Below are 12,788 nucleotides of genomic sequence, written 5' to 3' on the forward strand. Positions count from 1 at the left end.
AGGTGGTTTGTTTCTTTTTTAATTTACACTTCCTTAACTACTCAGAATCGTGCCAAGTGCATATTCATAACAGGAAGGTAACAAACCGTGCCGTCAGCCCCAAGACCAGGAATGCAGGTGCTGTAAAACTCATCTTGAAACCCTTCCCAGGAGGGAAGGAGGAAGCAGATTGGATCATCTGCTCCCAGCCCCGTGCTCTCAAAGTGCATGGGTGGCTGGCATGATGCCTTTTGGGGGAGAAAACCAGAGAAGCCTGTAAATAGGACAAGGGGCTGTGTAATGCAGGCTGTGCTCTGGTATCTGGTGCACTCCGAGGTGTGGGATCTGAGGGCTTGTCTCCTGGAGCAGCAGGAACCCTTAGTCAGGGAATGGCCACTCAGCTGGGAAACTGCTTGAGACAAAAGTTTCTGTCCTGATAGAAGTGACACTTAATCATGTGATTCCTCTTAGGGGTAATGATTATCTTAACATAAACCCACATCCACGTGGAAATCCTGGGAGCAGCACGAAGGCTCTGAAGTGGGGAGAAGCTAAGACTGCAGTTTATCAAGGAAACACAGGTAACAGACACCAAGTAAGATTTTGTTTAGCAAATAGCAAAAGAAGAGCAGCAAATTGTCCTTTATCCCTGGCAGTATCAGGTTAAACACAGAATGGTTCAGGATGGAAGGGAACTTAAAGCTCATCTTGTTCCAACCCCCTTTCCCAGGGCAGGAAACCTTCCTCTAGACCAGGATGCTCCAAGCCCTGTCTTTGGACTGATATGATCATATTTCAGTTGGAAAGTAAATCTCCAGATGAATGAATATAGAAATATTGATAATCATTCCTGCACTTTGAAAGGATTACACAGAGCTCCCAGTTCTGAGCTGCTGGACTGGCCTCCTGGTGAAAGCACACACTGAGCTGGGAGCTGCAGCTCAGTCTTTCAGTGGCACCAGTTTTTCAGGTCCAAATCAAAGCTGTCTGAAATTTTAAAAAAAAAAAAAAAAAAGGCTACTGATGGCCTGCAGATGCACTTTTGTATTTTTATTTTCAGTCAATTGTCAGGCTCATCCTGCAGGGTCTGGATTTGCTCCCTGGGTACTGATAGAGCTGGGCAGTAACAGGGCTGTGCTGCTTGCTGTTATTGCAGAGATCTGAGATAGAGGAGCCTCGGGGCTGATGTGATTAAAAAAGATGGGATGTTCTGCTCCTTGGAGCCTGCCCCACTTCACAGGAGCCAAATGGGAATGGAACAGCCAGTCACTCACAATCCAGTGCTGGCATGCAGCTACGTGGGGCTGGAGGGGGGAAAGGGGGACACAAAGCCCTCAAGCTACTCTTATTGTCAATAATAATTATGTATGCTTTGTGCAACAAAAAAATGTATAGCAAGTAATTTCAAAACTATAATTGAATGAGTTTTAAGAAACCTAATGCCTTTATTGCAAATGTCAGGATTCTCTGGTGTCATTTTCTTGTGCAATTTTCAGTGATTTTTCTTGCTCTTATCACACATCCTTTCCACGTACAAGTGTAAAAGGTACAAATTCTTTCTGAAAGAAGGTTTCTCTCAAACTGAGAGCTGCTTTAATAGACACCAATCTGTCAGAAGAAAACAAGACAGAAACACCAGACCTGGCTTAGTAACTGATTTTGGACCATCCTGAAACTCCAATAAATCCCCTGTATCAACTACCTTGAAAAGGCTTCAGGATGTTGCATGAAATTATTCTCAAAGCCTTATCTTTTAGCTGATACTCAAACCCACATGGGCTTCCTTGTTGGAACACAGAGTTTTATTTAACAGCAATTTAACTACTAGAGAAAATCCAATTTTCTAGGTAAGCTTGAGGCTGAAAGGCTATGGAGAACTGTCTGGTGTGGAGAAGAGGGAGCTGTCCCAAGGTAAGAAGGAAGCACACGTGGGGGAACCACAGTAGCAGGGCTTTCTCAGTCTGTTATCCTCCTCCAAAGGTGTGTGTTCTTTGCTGCCTCCTGGTGAATTATGGAACCTCCCAGAATAATCAAAGGACAGCTCCTCTCCAGCAGGAATGTCAGTGGCTGCAAACAGTGCCAGCCTGGGCACCATGGAGTCCACCCGGACGGGCACCATGAACAAGTTTGGCTCACAGGAGTGGTTCAGGAACCTGCCCACGTTCCCCACGCGCGTGGGGTCCACGAAGGTCTGCAGGACCCGCCCGTCGTGCAGGTGCTCCCTCACTGCTATGATGTAGTTGGCATCCTGGGGGCTCTGGGCCTGCATTCTCCTGCGTGCCTCGGCCGTGCCCAGCACCTCCCCGGCGTACTCGCAGACGAAGGTGCCCCGGGGGACGGGCTCCAGCGCGCGGACGCCCCAGCCCTTCCTGGGGGTGCGGAACACCTGGAGCCGCAGCCGCAGCCCCCGCTGCACCAGCCTGTTGGGGCACGACTCGCCGCACTGGCACAGGGCGTTGCACTCGAACACGGGCCTGGCAAAGCCCTCCTGCTCTGCCCCCCGCAGGCACGGCCCGCTGTAGTTGTCACCGCGGCCCAGGCAGGAGCACTCGGGGGCCGCGCAGGAGCTGCTCCGGCAGGAACATCCCGGGAAGGTGATCTCGGTGGGGTCGATCTCCCCGTCCGCCCCGGGCACGCTGTCCGGGCTGTACTGCAGAGAGAGCGACAGTCAGAGCTGGGCATCGCCGGGGCTTCAAACCAGAACCTGAACGAGTTTGTGCCTGGCAACGAGCCAGCTCTGAACTGAAACCACCACCACTTCATTGCCCTGTAAACTTCCGACTCCAAGCCTTAACTTCTCGAAAATGCTTTAAAGGTTGCAAATCACGTATCCCATATGGACTGAAAAAGAATCAATAGTCTGTCAGTGCCTGAATTCTCAAAATAGTCTCTCAGCCTGGAAAAAATGCTTAGTGGAAAAAAATATGTCAGCTAATTACATCTAGTCTACTATATATGATTTTTATGTATAGAAATATCAAATGTGTTTATTTATAAATATATTTATAGATAAAATTTATATGCAATATTTATAGATTTAATTATTTACAGAATTATCGAAGTATCATTAATTTCCTCCCCTTTCAAAACAATGACTACATAGAAGGTTAGTTTATACCTATTCTTAGCCACAGAATTTCAAATAGCCATTTATGTTAAAAAGGAAGATGCTTCCAATTTATCTCTTCAAATTGTTACATTCAAATTTCCTCTTAATTCCGCCAGAAAAGCAGGTTCTGCAGTTACACCAATGCCCCCAGCAGGTGAGTGGTTACAGAACCACCGAGTGCTGTGAAATAAAAGCTGACAGACTTCGCCAAATTTGAAAGCCAAGATATAACGACAGCTACGTGTGTATTCTTATTTCCTTCTCAGCATTCGGCATGCAAAGCTTTATTTAGCAGGCTGGGGGACGTGCTGTCGCTAAATATTACATTTCACAGCAGGTTGTGTTCTGGGTGTTGTGAAACATGGCGGTGATTCCCCAAGTTTCTTTTTTTTTTTTTTCCATAAACATCAGCTTCTCGCTCGCTTGGCTTTACTCACAACTAAGTTTAATAGTCCCTGGCCTGTCATACATTGCGCTGGCAAGGCCTCTCCGAGCGAGGGTTAGGTGACATATTAGGAAGGAATTGTTGGCTGTGAGGGCGGTGAGGCCCTGGCAGGGGTTGCCCAGAGAAGCTGTGGCTGCCCCATCCCCGGCACTGCTCCAGGCCGGGCTGGAGCCCCCCCGGTGTGCGGAGGGTGTCCCTGTGGCCCTCCCCGCTGTGCCCCGGTCGGTACCTGGAAGCTCGGCGGGCTCTCCCCGGGCGGCCACAGCGGCACCGCCACGGGCTCGCTGCCGCCGCTCAGCTCCGCCATGGCCCGCCCCTGCCCCGCGCCCATTGGCTGCGCCCGGCCGCGGCCGCTCGCTGATTGGGCGGCGGGAGTGACTGACAGCGCCGGGGGGGGGCGGGCGGCGGCCGCCATGTTGTGGCGCAGCCCCTCAGAGGGGCGGAGTTGTGAGGGGAGACCCGCCCTGCCCGCCCACGATGGTCCTGAAGAGTGCCGCCTCCTTCCAATGGTCCTAAAGAGTGCCGCCTCCTTCCAATAGTGCCGCACCGTTCTACACAGCCCCCATCACCCCCGCATCGCCCGGGCAAAGCGGCTGCTCTGGGCCAGGGCTGCGGGAAGGTGCTGGTGCAGGACTCTGCCCCTTCAGGCACCGAGGTGGGCTGTGCGTCCTGTGCTTGCACAAGTTGTCCTTTAAACTGCTGAGTTGTTTTAATTCTTCACGTGGCTGTGAAGCCTTGCGTGTTTTGAAGGTATTAGGGGTTGGTGTTGGTTCTTTTATGGGTTCATTTTTAGTAGGTTCATGTGTCCCCCCGCTCTGGGGATGGGACAGCCCCAGCAGGTGCTGTACCTGCAGGAACAGAGCCCAGCCCGACCTTCCCTGGGCTACTTTGGCAGGGCATAATTCCATCAATTTCCTTCCCTGGATAAAGGAAATTGTGCGACCATGGAACCCAATTCTGCCTTGGAATCCCAGACTGGTTTGGGTTGGATGGACGTTAAAGCTCATCCAGTAATGAGTCATGCCCTGGGCAGGGACACCTTCCACCAGCCCAGGTTGCTCCAAGTGCCATCCAACCTGGCCTTGGACACTTCCAGGGCTGGGGCAGCCACAGCTTCTCTGGGAAACCTGTGCCAGGGCCTCCCCACCCTCCCAGGGAAGGATTTCTTCCCAATATCTAACATAAACCAGCTCTCTCTGAGCTGCAAACTGAGCTGTGTCTTGGAAAAACAAAGCCATACCTGCATTCTTCACGTGCTGGTGGTTCCATTAGCTTTTGTATTTACCCCCGGGTCAGTTGTTTTGGAGGTTGAGGAAGCTCTTACCATCATTTCACCTCCTTTTGTCCTTTGTGTGAACCAGGTGTTTTCTGTTTGAAATCAATTACCACACCCACAAATAAGCTCCTCAGACTTGGGAGACAGAAGTCCCTCCAACAAGGTGTTACTCGTGTTTCCTTTTCCCTGTGGTGGTTACTGATGTGACTTTTCTGATCCCTCTTTCTGCAGCATCCAGGGAATGGAAAGAGTCATCACCTGTTGTGTGCTCTTCCTTCTGCCTGGGAAGAGGAGCTGAGCAGCACCAGGAGAGCTGCAGGTGAGATGAGTGAAATCTGTGTTTCTAGGTGGCAACAGGGATAGCAGAGTTGGTGGGAAGATAATGGATGGGTTATTTATTGCACTCAGGCTTTAAGGAAAGAGAAGAGGCACCTCTGGAGGTATCAGTCCTCCCAGTATCTGGTCAGTATAATTTTGGGGAAGACTTTAATCAATTTAAACCTCAGATTAGTGCATGCTCCTGTGTACCCAGAGCATCAGTGCTTCAGAACTGAACGAGATGCACCTGGTGGAAGGGTTTAAATACACACAGCTGTGTCCTGCTCCCCATGGTGCCTCCAAGCCCTGCCTGTTTGGGGTTGGTGCTCTCATCCTGTGAGCACTTCCTAGTGTGGGGAAGGTGGCAGAGCAACTTTGAGAGATGCTGAAATGGTGAGTGATTGGAGATATTAAAATGCATTTTAGTTTAGGGCTTTCTGTTATTACCAAGTCAACCTTTAGATCAAGACCTGTGTAATTTGGCTGCTAATCCATAATGCCAGATGGAATTCTCTTCCATTTTGAAATGATTGAAGTAATGAGTCATTGCTCTGTAGTAAAAGAAAACAGATTGCTTTTATGTACAGGAGATGGGGTTTGGAAATCTGCAAAAGGTCATGGAGAATCCTGTGTTTTCCTCCTCCTTATCCCACCCAGGGCTTCTATTATGTTGAATTACAAATAGGCTAAACTGTTGAGATGTCCATGTTGGGTGAAAAATGGATGAAAGCTTATTTTCATTTGTATGTAAAATTGTGGAAGGAAAGCTTAAAATGGAGCTGAAAGAGTCAACTGGAGGTGAACTTTGTGATGCTGAGCTGAGGCACCTGATGCAGCTGGAATTTCTTGTGCACCACATTTTGCTGTCTGGGATGAGACTACGAATCATTTTTGTTACCTTGCAGGCATTGGGCTGTTGGATTTTCTGCCTATATAAATAATTATAATGATTTTTGTGACCCTTCTCTGCACTTTTTGGATTTCCTTATATCCATCTGCTAATTGAAATGTGGAAGGTTAAGTGTGCCTGAACTGGGAGTTCTGTCTTCCTCTCCCTTCCCTGAGTTTTGGTGGCTGAGGCAGTGTGCTGTAACGAGGTGGTGGAGCTCAGGGGGCTTTGGAACACTCTCAGGGCCTGAGATTCCACAGCCTTTTAGGACTGTACCAACCTCCCAGGGAGAGTGATCAGAAGCCTTTTGCCAAAACAGCCTGTTTGAGGGATCCCTTTGGCTTTCTGGTTTCCTGGGGAACCAATCCCTGAAAGAATAAAGTGTTCCTTTTAGGTATTTTATATTATGTCACACGTGGATTCTGTCTGACTTTGTTCTGAACAGCCTATTCAGATAGTTTTTAGATGTTTAGACTTGCTGTTTTACATTAAAAGGAAGCACATCTCCTGTGTGAGATACTGGAGATACCTCCTGAAGTGCTTCTTAAATTGTGGCATTGAGTGCAGGTATTCCAAAGGGACTTTAGGCTGTCATTCCCTGGTTGAGAGTTTTAGCTGCCTTATCCATGCCCTCTTTAGGTTGTGTCTGTAGTTAATCTTAGAGACTTTTTTTTAACTCCCTTATTTAAAGACTCCTCACTTTGTGCTGTTCCTCTGCTCGTGTCAGTTTGTCCTAGTTCTGGCTGGACACAGGTTTGAATTTTCCTTTGATTTGACCTTCAGTTTTGGATAATCATCCCCATCAGGTTGGTGGCAGGTCCTCTGTGTCCTTCTGCCTGTCTGTTGTGCGTCAATTAGAATATTGATTTGGGGGAGTGAAGAGTAAAAAGCCACTATCCCATGAAGTGGAGCAGAGTGACAATGCTCTAAGGCTGGCCAAGTGCAGATTGGTGTTTGCATACCAGGGGTGTGCTGGCTGGGGAAGGTAAAACCTCTGCATTTGTTCACTTGTGTTCGTGGCTGGGAGAGTCACTGCAAACAGCCACAGTTGGCAAAGTGTGATGCAAAAACGTGCCTTGGTTTATTAAGACACTTGCAGTTTATTGGTTTTTAGTAGTAAAGCAGTAAGATATCAGTGTTCTACGCTGTATTTAGGCAAGATGTACGGACACAAGCAATCTGACACTGCAGAGCAGAGTCTGCTCAGAGAATTGTGGCAAGACCAGGTGTGAAGGTTTTGTTCCTGGTTTTGTCAGTTTGAGGTGCCTGCCACACACAGGTGGTGCCTCAGCACTCTGCCATGAAATGGGGAGCCAAAACACAGATATTTCCATTTCCCACTTTGGAACCATTCTCAGAGCAGTCTGAGGTTATTTTACCATGTGCTTCAGTGCTAGTCACAAACACCTGATGACCACAGGTACGACTCCTCCATGTGCATCTGATTAAAATGTAATAAATACATTAATACTCTCTAGTATTTGCTTAGCCAGGAAACTGGGGTTTGGCCATCTCCAGCTCAATTCAGTTGTGCTTTCCAGCCTGTGAAGTCCATTAAAGAGCTGTCTGGGCTGAGGGTTTGGAGTGATGAGTCCCTGCAGCCTGTACAGGGGCTTTGGCTGGCACTGCCCACTCACTTCCAGGCCCTCTGGCCCTCCCTGGGATTGGGAGCAAGACCTGGAGGGTCATTTCCCAGCCCCACTCCTGCCTGCTGGAGCTGTCTCCTGCTGTGTGCTAATGAGCCGGCTAAATCTTCTATAAGGAAGTAGATGCTGGAGTGAGAGCTCTGGTAATGATGTTTGTAAATCCAGAGAAGTTGAGGATCAGTCTATTTAAGCAGTGTCTGAGCTGTGCAGAGAGAGCTGACCTTGGAAAATGCTGTGTTTGAATAACACAGTTTATCAAAATATCTCCAAGTGCTTTGCAGAGAGAGAGATGAACTTTGTTTCCTTTCTTGTACAGATAAGAGAACTGACGCAGGAGCACATGGGAGAAGTTAAGCAGTGGTTGAGCTCCTGGTTATCCCAGGGCTCTGCATTTCATCCCTCCCCGAGTGCTGCTCTTGCAGCATCGATTGGGTGACACGAACCATAAATCTCTCTGCCAATACAGGAGCACTCACAGAGTCTTGGCTTTCAGATGAGTAAAGTTTCATAAGATTTTGTCACATCACTGGAGATAAACAAAACAAGTGTAGAACAATGGGAACAACTCAGCTCTCGCCATGCAAATTGCTTCCTGATTAATAGCAGCATAGTTCACTGAAAATTAGTCTCAGGATGTATTTCAGTTAATTAAATTGACATCCACGAAGTATTTTGGCCTGACAGCAGCAGGTGAGCCACTTGCAAAGACTAGATGGACCACCCATCTCCTGGCTAAAACCGTGATGGTGTTTTGCAGGGAGTCTTTCCCGAGTGTATTCTCTTTTTTGTTAGCAGAGGATGCCCTGTAACAACATTCCAGTTAAATAGACTTCTGTGTAACAGTATTTCTTCAAAAGAAACTCATTACTAAGCCACACACAGAACTGCCTTGCAGACTGGACAAATTTCTTCCCTTTGAAGTGCACATCAACTTCCTCCTGTGCTCCCTGTCTGCCTTGTCTGAGCAAACTTCATTTGACACCGGTGACCCCTGGCATTTCCCTCGGGCTGAGGGAGCTGGATTTGCTCACCACTCAGGTCTTTTATGAACTACATGTGCAGTGGGCAGTTCCAGGGGATGGAGCCAGTGTTCCAGTGGTTGTATTAGCACTACATTAGCACGACATCAGCACTGCAGCAGGCTCAGCAAACTCCTGCAAAACGGGCTTTGTGCTTTCGCTTAATGCCAGAGACACAACTGCCCGGTGCTGGTGGGAAAGGGGGAGAGGAAGCAGAGAGAGGATCCCTGGGGGGTTGCTGGGCTGCCTGTCCCCAAAAGGTGCTGTGCAGTTCCTTTGGCCTGGGCAGGGTGGTTGGTTCATGGATATTGTGCCTCAGTGGCTTTTGCATTTTCACAAGGCTGTGCCTCCAGTGTCTGCAGCACCAGATCTGTTTGTCAGGCAAATGCTGGGTCAGGCATGATGGATCAGGGAACAGCTCCTTCCTGTTCTCATCACACATAGCATCTTGTTCTGAGCCTTTCCTTTATTAAATGATTTGACAGTAATAAAAATAGGTTAGTTCTCTTTTTTTCCACAAGCAATATTTGCTTAATATATTACAAATCTTTCAATGTGATGATTCTGTGCTATTTATGCTTTCAGAAAGATTTTGTTTTGCTTTTTTTTTTCTATTTGCATTGTTGAAAAAGATGTGTCTGGAGAATAAAGAAGTCCCTTATCTTGCCTTGCTGCTCTATAACTGTACTTTGGTTTAGATTAAATCCATAATTTTTCCTTGTTGGTATGACAACAGAAAACATAAATGTGAAATTAGAATAAGAATATAGATTAATGGTAACTGTGTGTACTGTGGTTAAATAAATCACTTAATGATTACAGAACAATAATTCAGCATGGCCTGCAGTCAGATGCTTTCAAGGGGGGAGGAGCAGTATAAAGAAAGAATTATGAGTGTTTAATGTAGTATTTCACTGTGATAGTAAATCAATTCCCCTCATCAAATTATACAAACAAATTTATGACTGTGTGTGTATCCAGGGCAATTAATAAACCATCTTCTATGGCACTAAGATACGTAGTTTTGCACTGTAACCTTTAAATACAATTTATCTCAAAGACATAATGCTTAAATGTTAAATGTTCCTTCTCACAGAACATTTAGGAAGGAAAAAAGAAATGATGCCTTACTAAAAAAAAGAGTTGGTTTCCAAGAAACTGAAATTCTACATAAACTAATTACCCTTCAAAGTTATTAATTTTGATGTAATCTCTCAATTTTTATCTGAATGTTGTCTGCAACACTGTTTTTGGGTGGCTTTAAACCAACAGAGAGTAGGTTAAAATTGGATATAAGGAAGAAGTTCTTCCCTTGACGGCCCTGGCACGTGGGAGGGGATCAGCACCTGAGAGGGATCTCTGCTCATACCTGGCCCACCTGGTTTGGAGAAACCCTTCAGTAGAGGTTAAAAGCACAAACAGGCTCTGGCATCCACGGGTCAAGAGCTCCCTGGGGGTGTTTTCCAGCTCTAGGAAGGATCTCACAGCAGGTGTTTGCAAACATACAAATCAGATGTAAAACCACAGATGTGAAGATCCCAGGATTACCGTGGGGAATCTCCAAGTGAACTCTTTTGGAGTTTATCCCTGAGATCATTAGTCCTGCTCTGACACTGACCTCCAGAAGCATGTCCTGTGTACACAGCCCACATCCCAAAGTGCTGAGCAGGCAAAGGGGAAGGAGTGAACACTGCTCCTGTTTGGAAAGCCTTCCAAACCTGTTTGGTAAACTATTTCCAGCACTGTGGAAATAGTCTGCTCTGATTGTAGGTGAGCATTAATTGAGTTTAAAGACTCTACCATAGCAAGGTCTTCAGTTCCTCTCCCTATTACCAGGGTGAAAGCACTGACAGAACTGTTGTAATACAGATGAGCAGAACACTTGGTTGTGCCAGCAGTCTATCTGGTTGTTTTTACATCCTTGCTGGTAATTTTGGTGTGTCTGAGGAGGTGATGAGCACTGCAGGGAAGGCTGAGCTGCCCTCCTGGCCAAACAGGCTTTGTTGTGGACTAGTCAGCTCTGATGACATTATGTGAAAGGTGGAAAAAGTGAAAAGCAATCTTGCTTTCAAAGGCTTGTTGGTGACCTTTAAATTAGGGCTGGGAGTCTCATCATAAACTGCCAGTGCAGGATTCATGACTTGCTCCCCTTTCCTTTGGAACCGAAAGGTTGTTTTCACTGGAATTACCACTTATTACAGAAAGGTCAAACCCACAGGGCTGTATCTCAACAAGTGCAGTGACCTCGTGTTTGCAACTTCATAATTCTAGGTTTGTTTTTTGTACAGATCATGCTGTTGTCATTCTTTTATAACATTGCAAAGAGCCCCATTTGATGGACTCGATGCTGAACTGCTGCAAATTGTTTCTGTTCACTGAGCTGGAATAACGGGCAGTGACCCCAGTGCAGGGTTTGGTGCTTTGGAAGAGCTGTTGCTGTTCAGCTGCTCTTTGCTGTCTCCCTAAAAACCAGTGCTTGGGGACTGGTTCAGGGGTGCTGCCCTGTTGGGCCTGCCAAGACTTTGTCTTTTACTGCACAGGATATTTATTAAGCTTGTGTTGTATATTGTAGTTGATGACTTGCACATAGTTACAGAAATTATAGATAATGTTTATAGGAGTCCCTGAGGATTCCAGCATGACTAAATTCCCAAATTGTTTTAGGGACTTGCTCTTAGATTAGATTTTACAACTCTGAGTTGGATAAAGAGCTTGATAAAGAGAATTAGAAGCCCAGTTCTCTGCTATCTATGATTATTTATGATTTTCTATACTTTACCAAGAACTTTAGGCCATGTTTTTGCCCACAGTTCTGCTGGCAATTTGATACTGTTTTGATCAAGTGAATAAAATCTTGGATTCAGGATAGTAGTTGTGTGCTATTATATAAACTGGCTTTAAAAATCAGTTATTCTCTTCTGGACAAAAAATTTTTTAAAAGGGGGTTTTTAGACCATATTTAAACTCTTAACACTTGCTTTTTCAGGTGTGCCTTACATTACATACAAATCTCGAGAGTCAGGGAAATAAACTGGATATAGACCAGACTCCTCACCTAGACTTCAATGTTTTTGTTTGGCTAGTATATTTATATATATATATATATATATATATATGAAAATATATATGTTTATCTTCTAAAGTCTTGTTGATGTCAGTTTTTTTCCTGTACTTGCTACACTGTTATCTCAATATCTGCCAAGAGATGGCGGTGCAATGCTGCTCCACGGGCTGGGTGAGCCTGTGGGAAGGTCTAGGATTTGGGAAAATGCAGAGGCTCCTTCCCGGGGTTTTCGGTGGCCTCTCCTAGAACAGACCCACACATTTAACAGCTCAATTCGTACCTGCCGTGGGTTGAGAAAATAAACAAAATTCAAACCATTGTCTGCTTTGCAGTGCTCTGCCAGCTCAGGAAAAGTTTCTCTTCCACCTTGCAAGCAGGGTACATGTTTTAACCTGTACCGTGGCTTGTCCTGCCCTGGGCTGGGGTAATTTAATTTCTATGTTAGTAGTGGTGTTGTCCTTCTCTCCAAGACAAATCCAAGGGCAGCTCTTGGGCTGGCATCACTTCCATCCCAGCTGATGTGATCCCCTGGCAATAGTGGTGCAATTCTGATTTCTGTTAGCCAGGGAGTATTTAAAAGATAACCCTCACTCCCCAAATATGAATCACCTTGTATTCCTTCTGGGTTCTGGATGGATTTAAGTGAAGCAAGGCTTGCAGGGAGAGGTAATCTCTCCAATTTGTCAGAGTTCAAGCTTTCTGGTTTGAAAGCCCTTTTCCAAATCTCTGTTGTGCAGTCAGACATTCCAGGTGCACCAGAGCACAGAGCTGTTAATGCTGAAAAACTTCCTCTGTGTCTTCTGAATACCAAAGTGTTTCTTGGAGAAGGTGGGTGGGAGATCAGAGGGATGGAGCTGCAGTGCCCTGTTTCCCTGTTAGATGGCTGTGATGTCTGAGGGAGGCTTTGTTCAGTGCTGGGGGCTGTGTCTGTGTGACTGGGGGGGGTGAGGTCAGTGATGGTTTGTCAGTGCTGGGACCTTCCTGTCCCTCCCAGTGGGATTTAGTCCCTGCTGTCAGTCAGGGCAGGCTGCAGGTTATAATTG

General features: G+C 46.4%; 1 protein-coding gene and 1 long non-coding RNA gene across 3 annotated transcripts in view; one reads left to right on the top strand and one right to left on the bottom strand.

Moving 5' to 3' along the window:
• Positions 1 to 1,400: 1,400 nt before the first annotated feature.
• On the bottom strand, positions 1,401 to 4,031 carry LOC127471607 (histone-lysine N-methyltransferase SETMAR). 2 transcript variants are annotated; one of them, XM_051788717.1, is made up of 2 exons: positions 3,763 to 4,031; positions 1,401 to 2,629 (listed from the first exon to the last, which is right to left on the bottom strand). In XM_051788717.1, the coding sequence occupies exons 1-2, from the start codon at positions 3,946 to 3,948 to the stop codon at positions 1,847 to 1,849; spliced, it is 969 nt and encodes a 322-aa protein (XP_051644677.1). In that variant the 5' UTR covers positions 3,949 to 4,031; the 3' UTR covers positions 1,401 to 1,846. The 2 variants fall into 2 exon arrangements, 1 of the variants encoding a protein (XP_051644677.1); XR_007904693.1 differs by having other exon boundaries at positions 2,523 to 2,820; positions 3,763 to 3,849.
• Positions 4,032 to 4,100: 69 nt separating this feature from the next.
• The window catches only part of LOC127471632 (uncharacterized), a 68,231-nt gene continuing 59,543 nt past the window's right edge, over positions 4,101 to 12,788 (top strand). The window contains exons 1-2 of the long non-coding RNA XR_007904715.1: positions 4,101 to 4,188; positions 5,041 to 5,128. This is a non-coding gene — a long non-coding RNA (uncharacterized LOC127471632). The remainder of the gene's footprint in view (positions 4,189 to 5,040; positions 5,129 to 12,788) is intronic.

Source organism: Manacus candei, unplaced genomic scaffold (genome assembly GCF_025592945.1).
Source record: "Manacus candei isolate 608988 ecotype Guabito, Panama unplaced genomic scaffold, ASM2559294v1 h1tg000025l, whole genome shotgun sequence".
NCBI lineage: Eukaryota > Metazoa > Chordata > Aves > Passeriformes > Pipridae > Manacus > Manacus candei.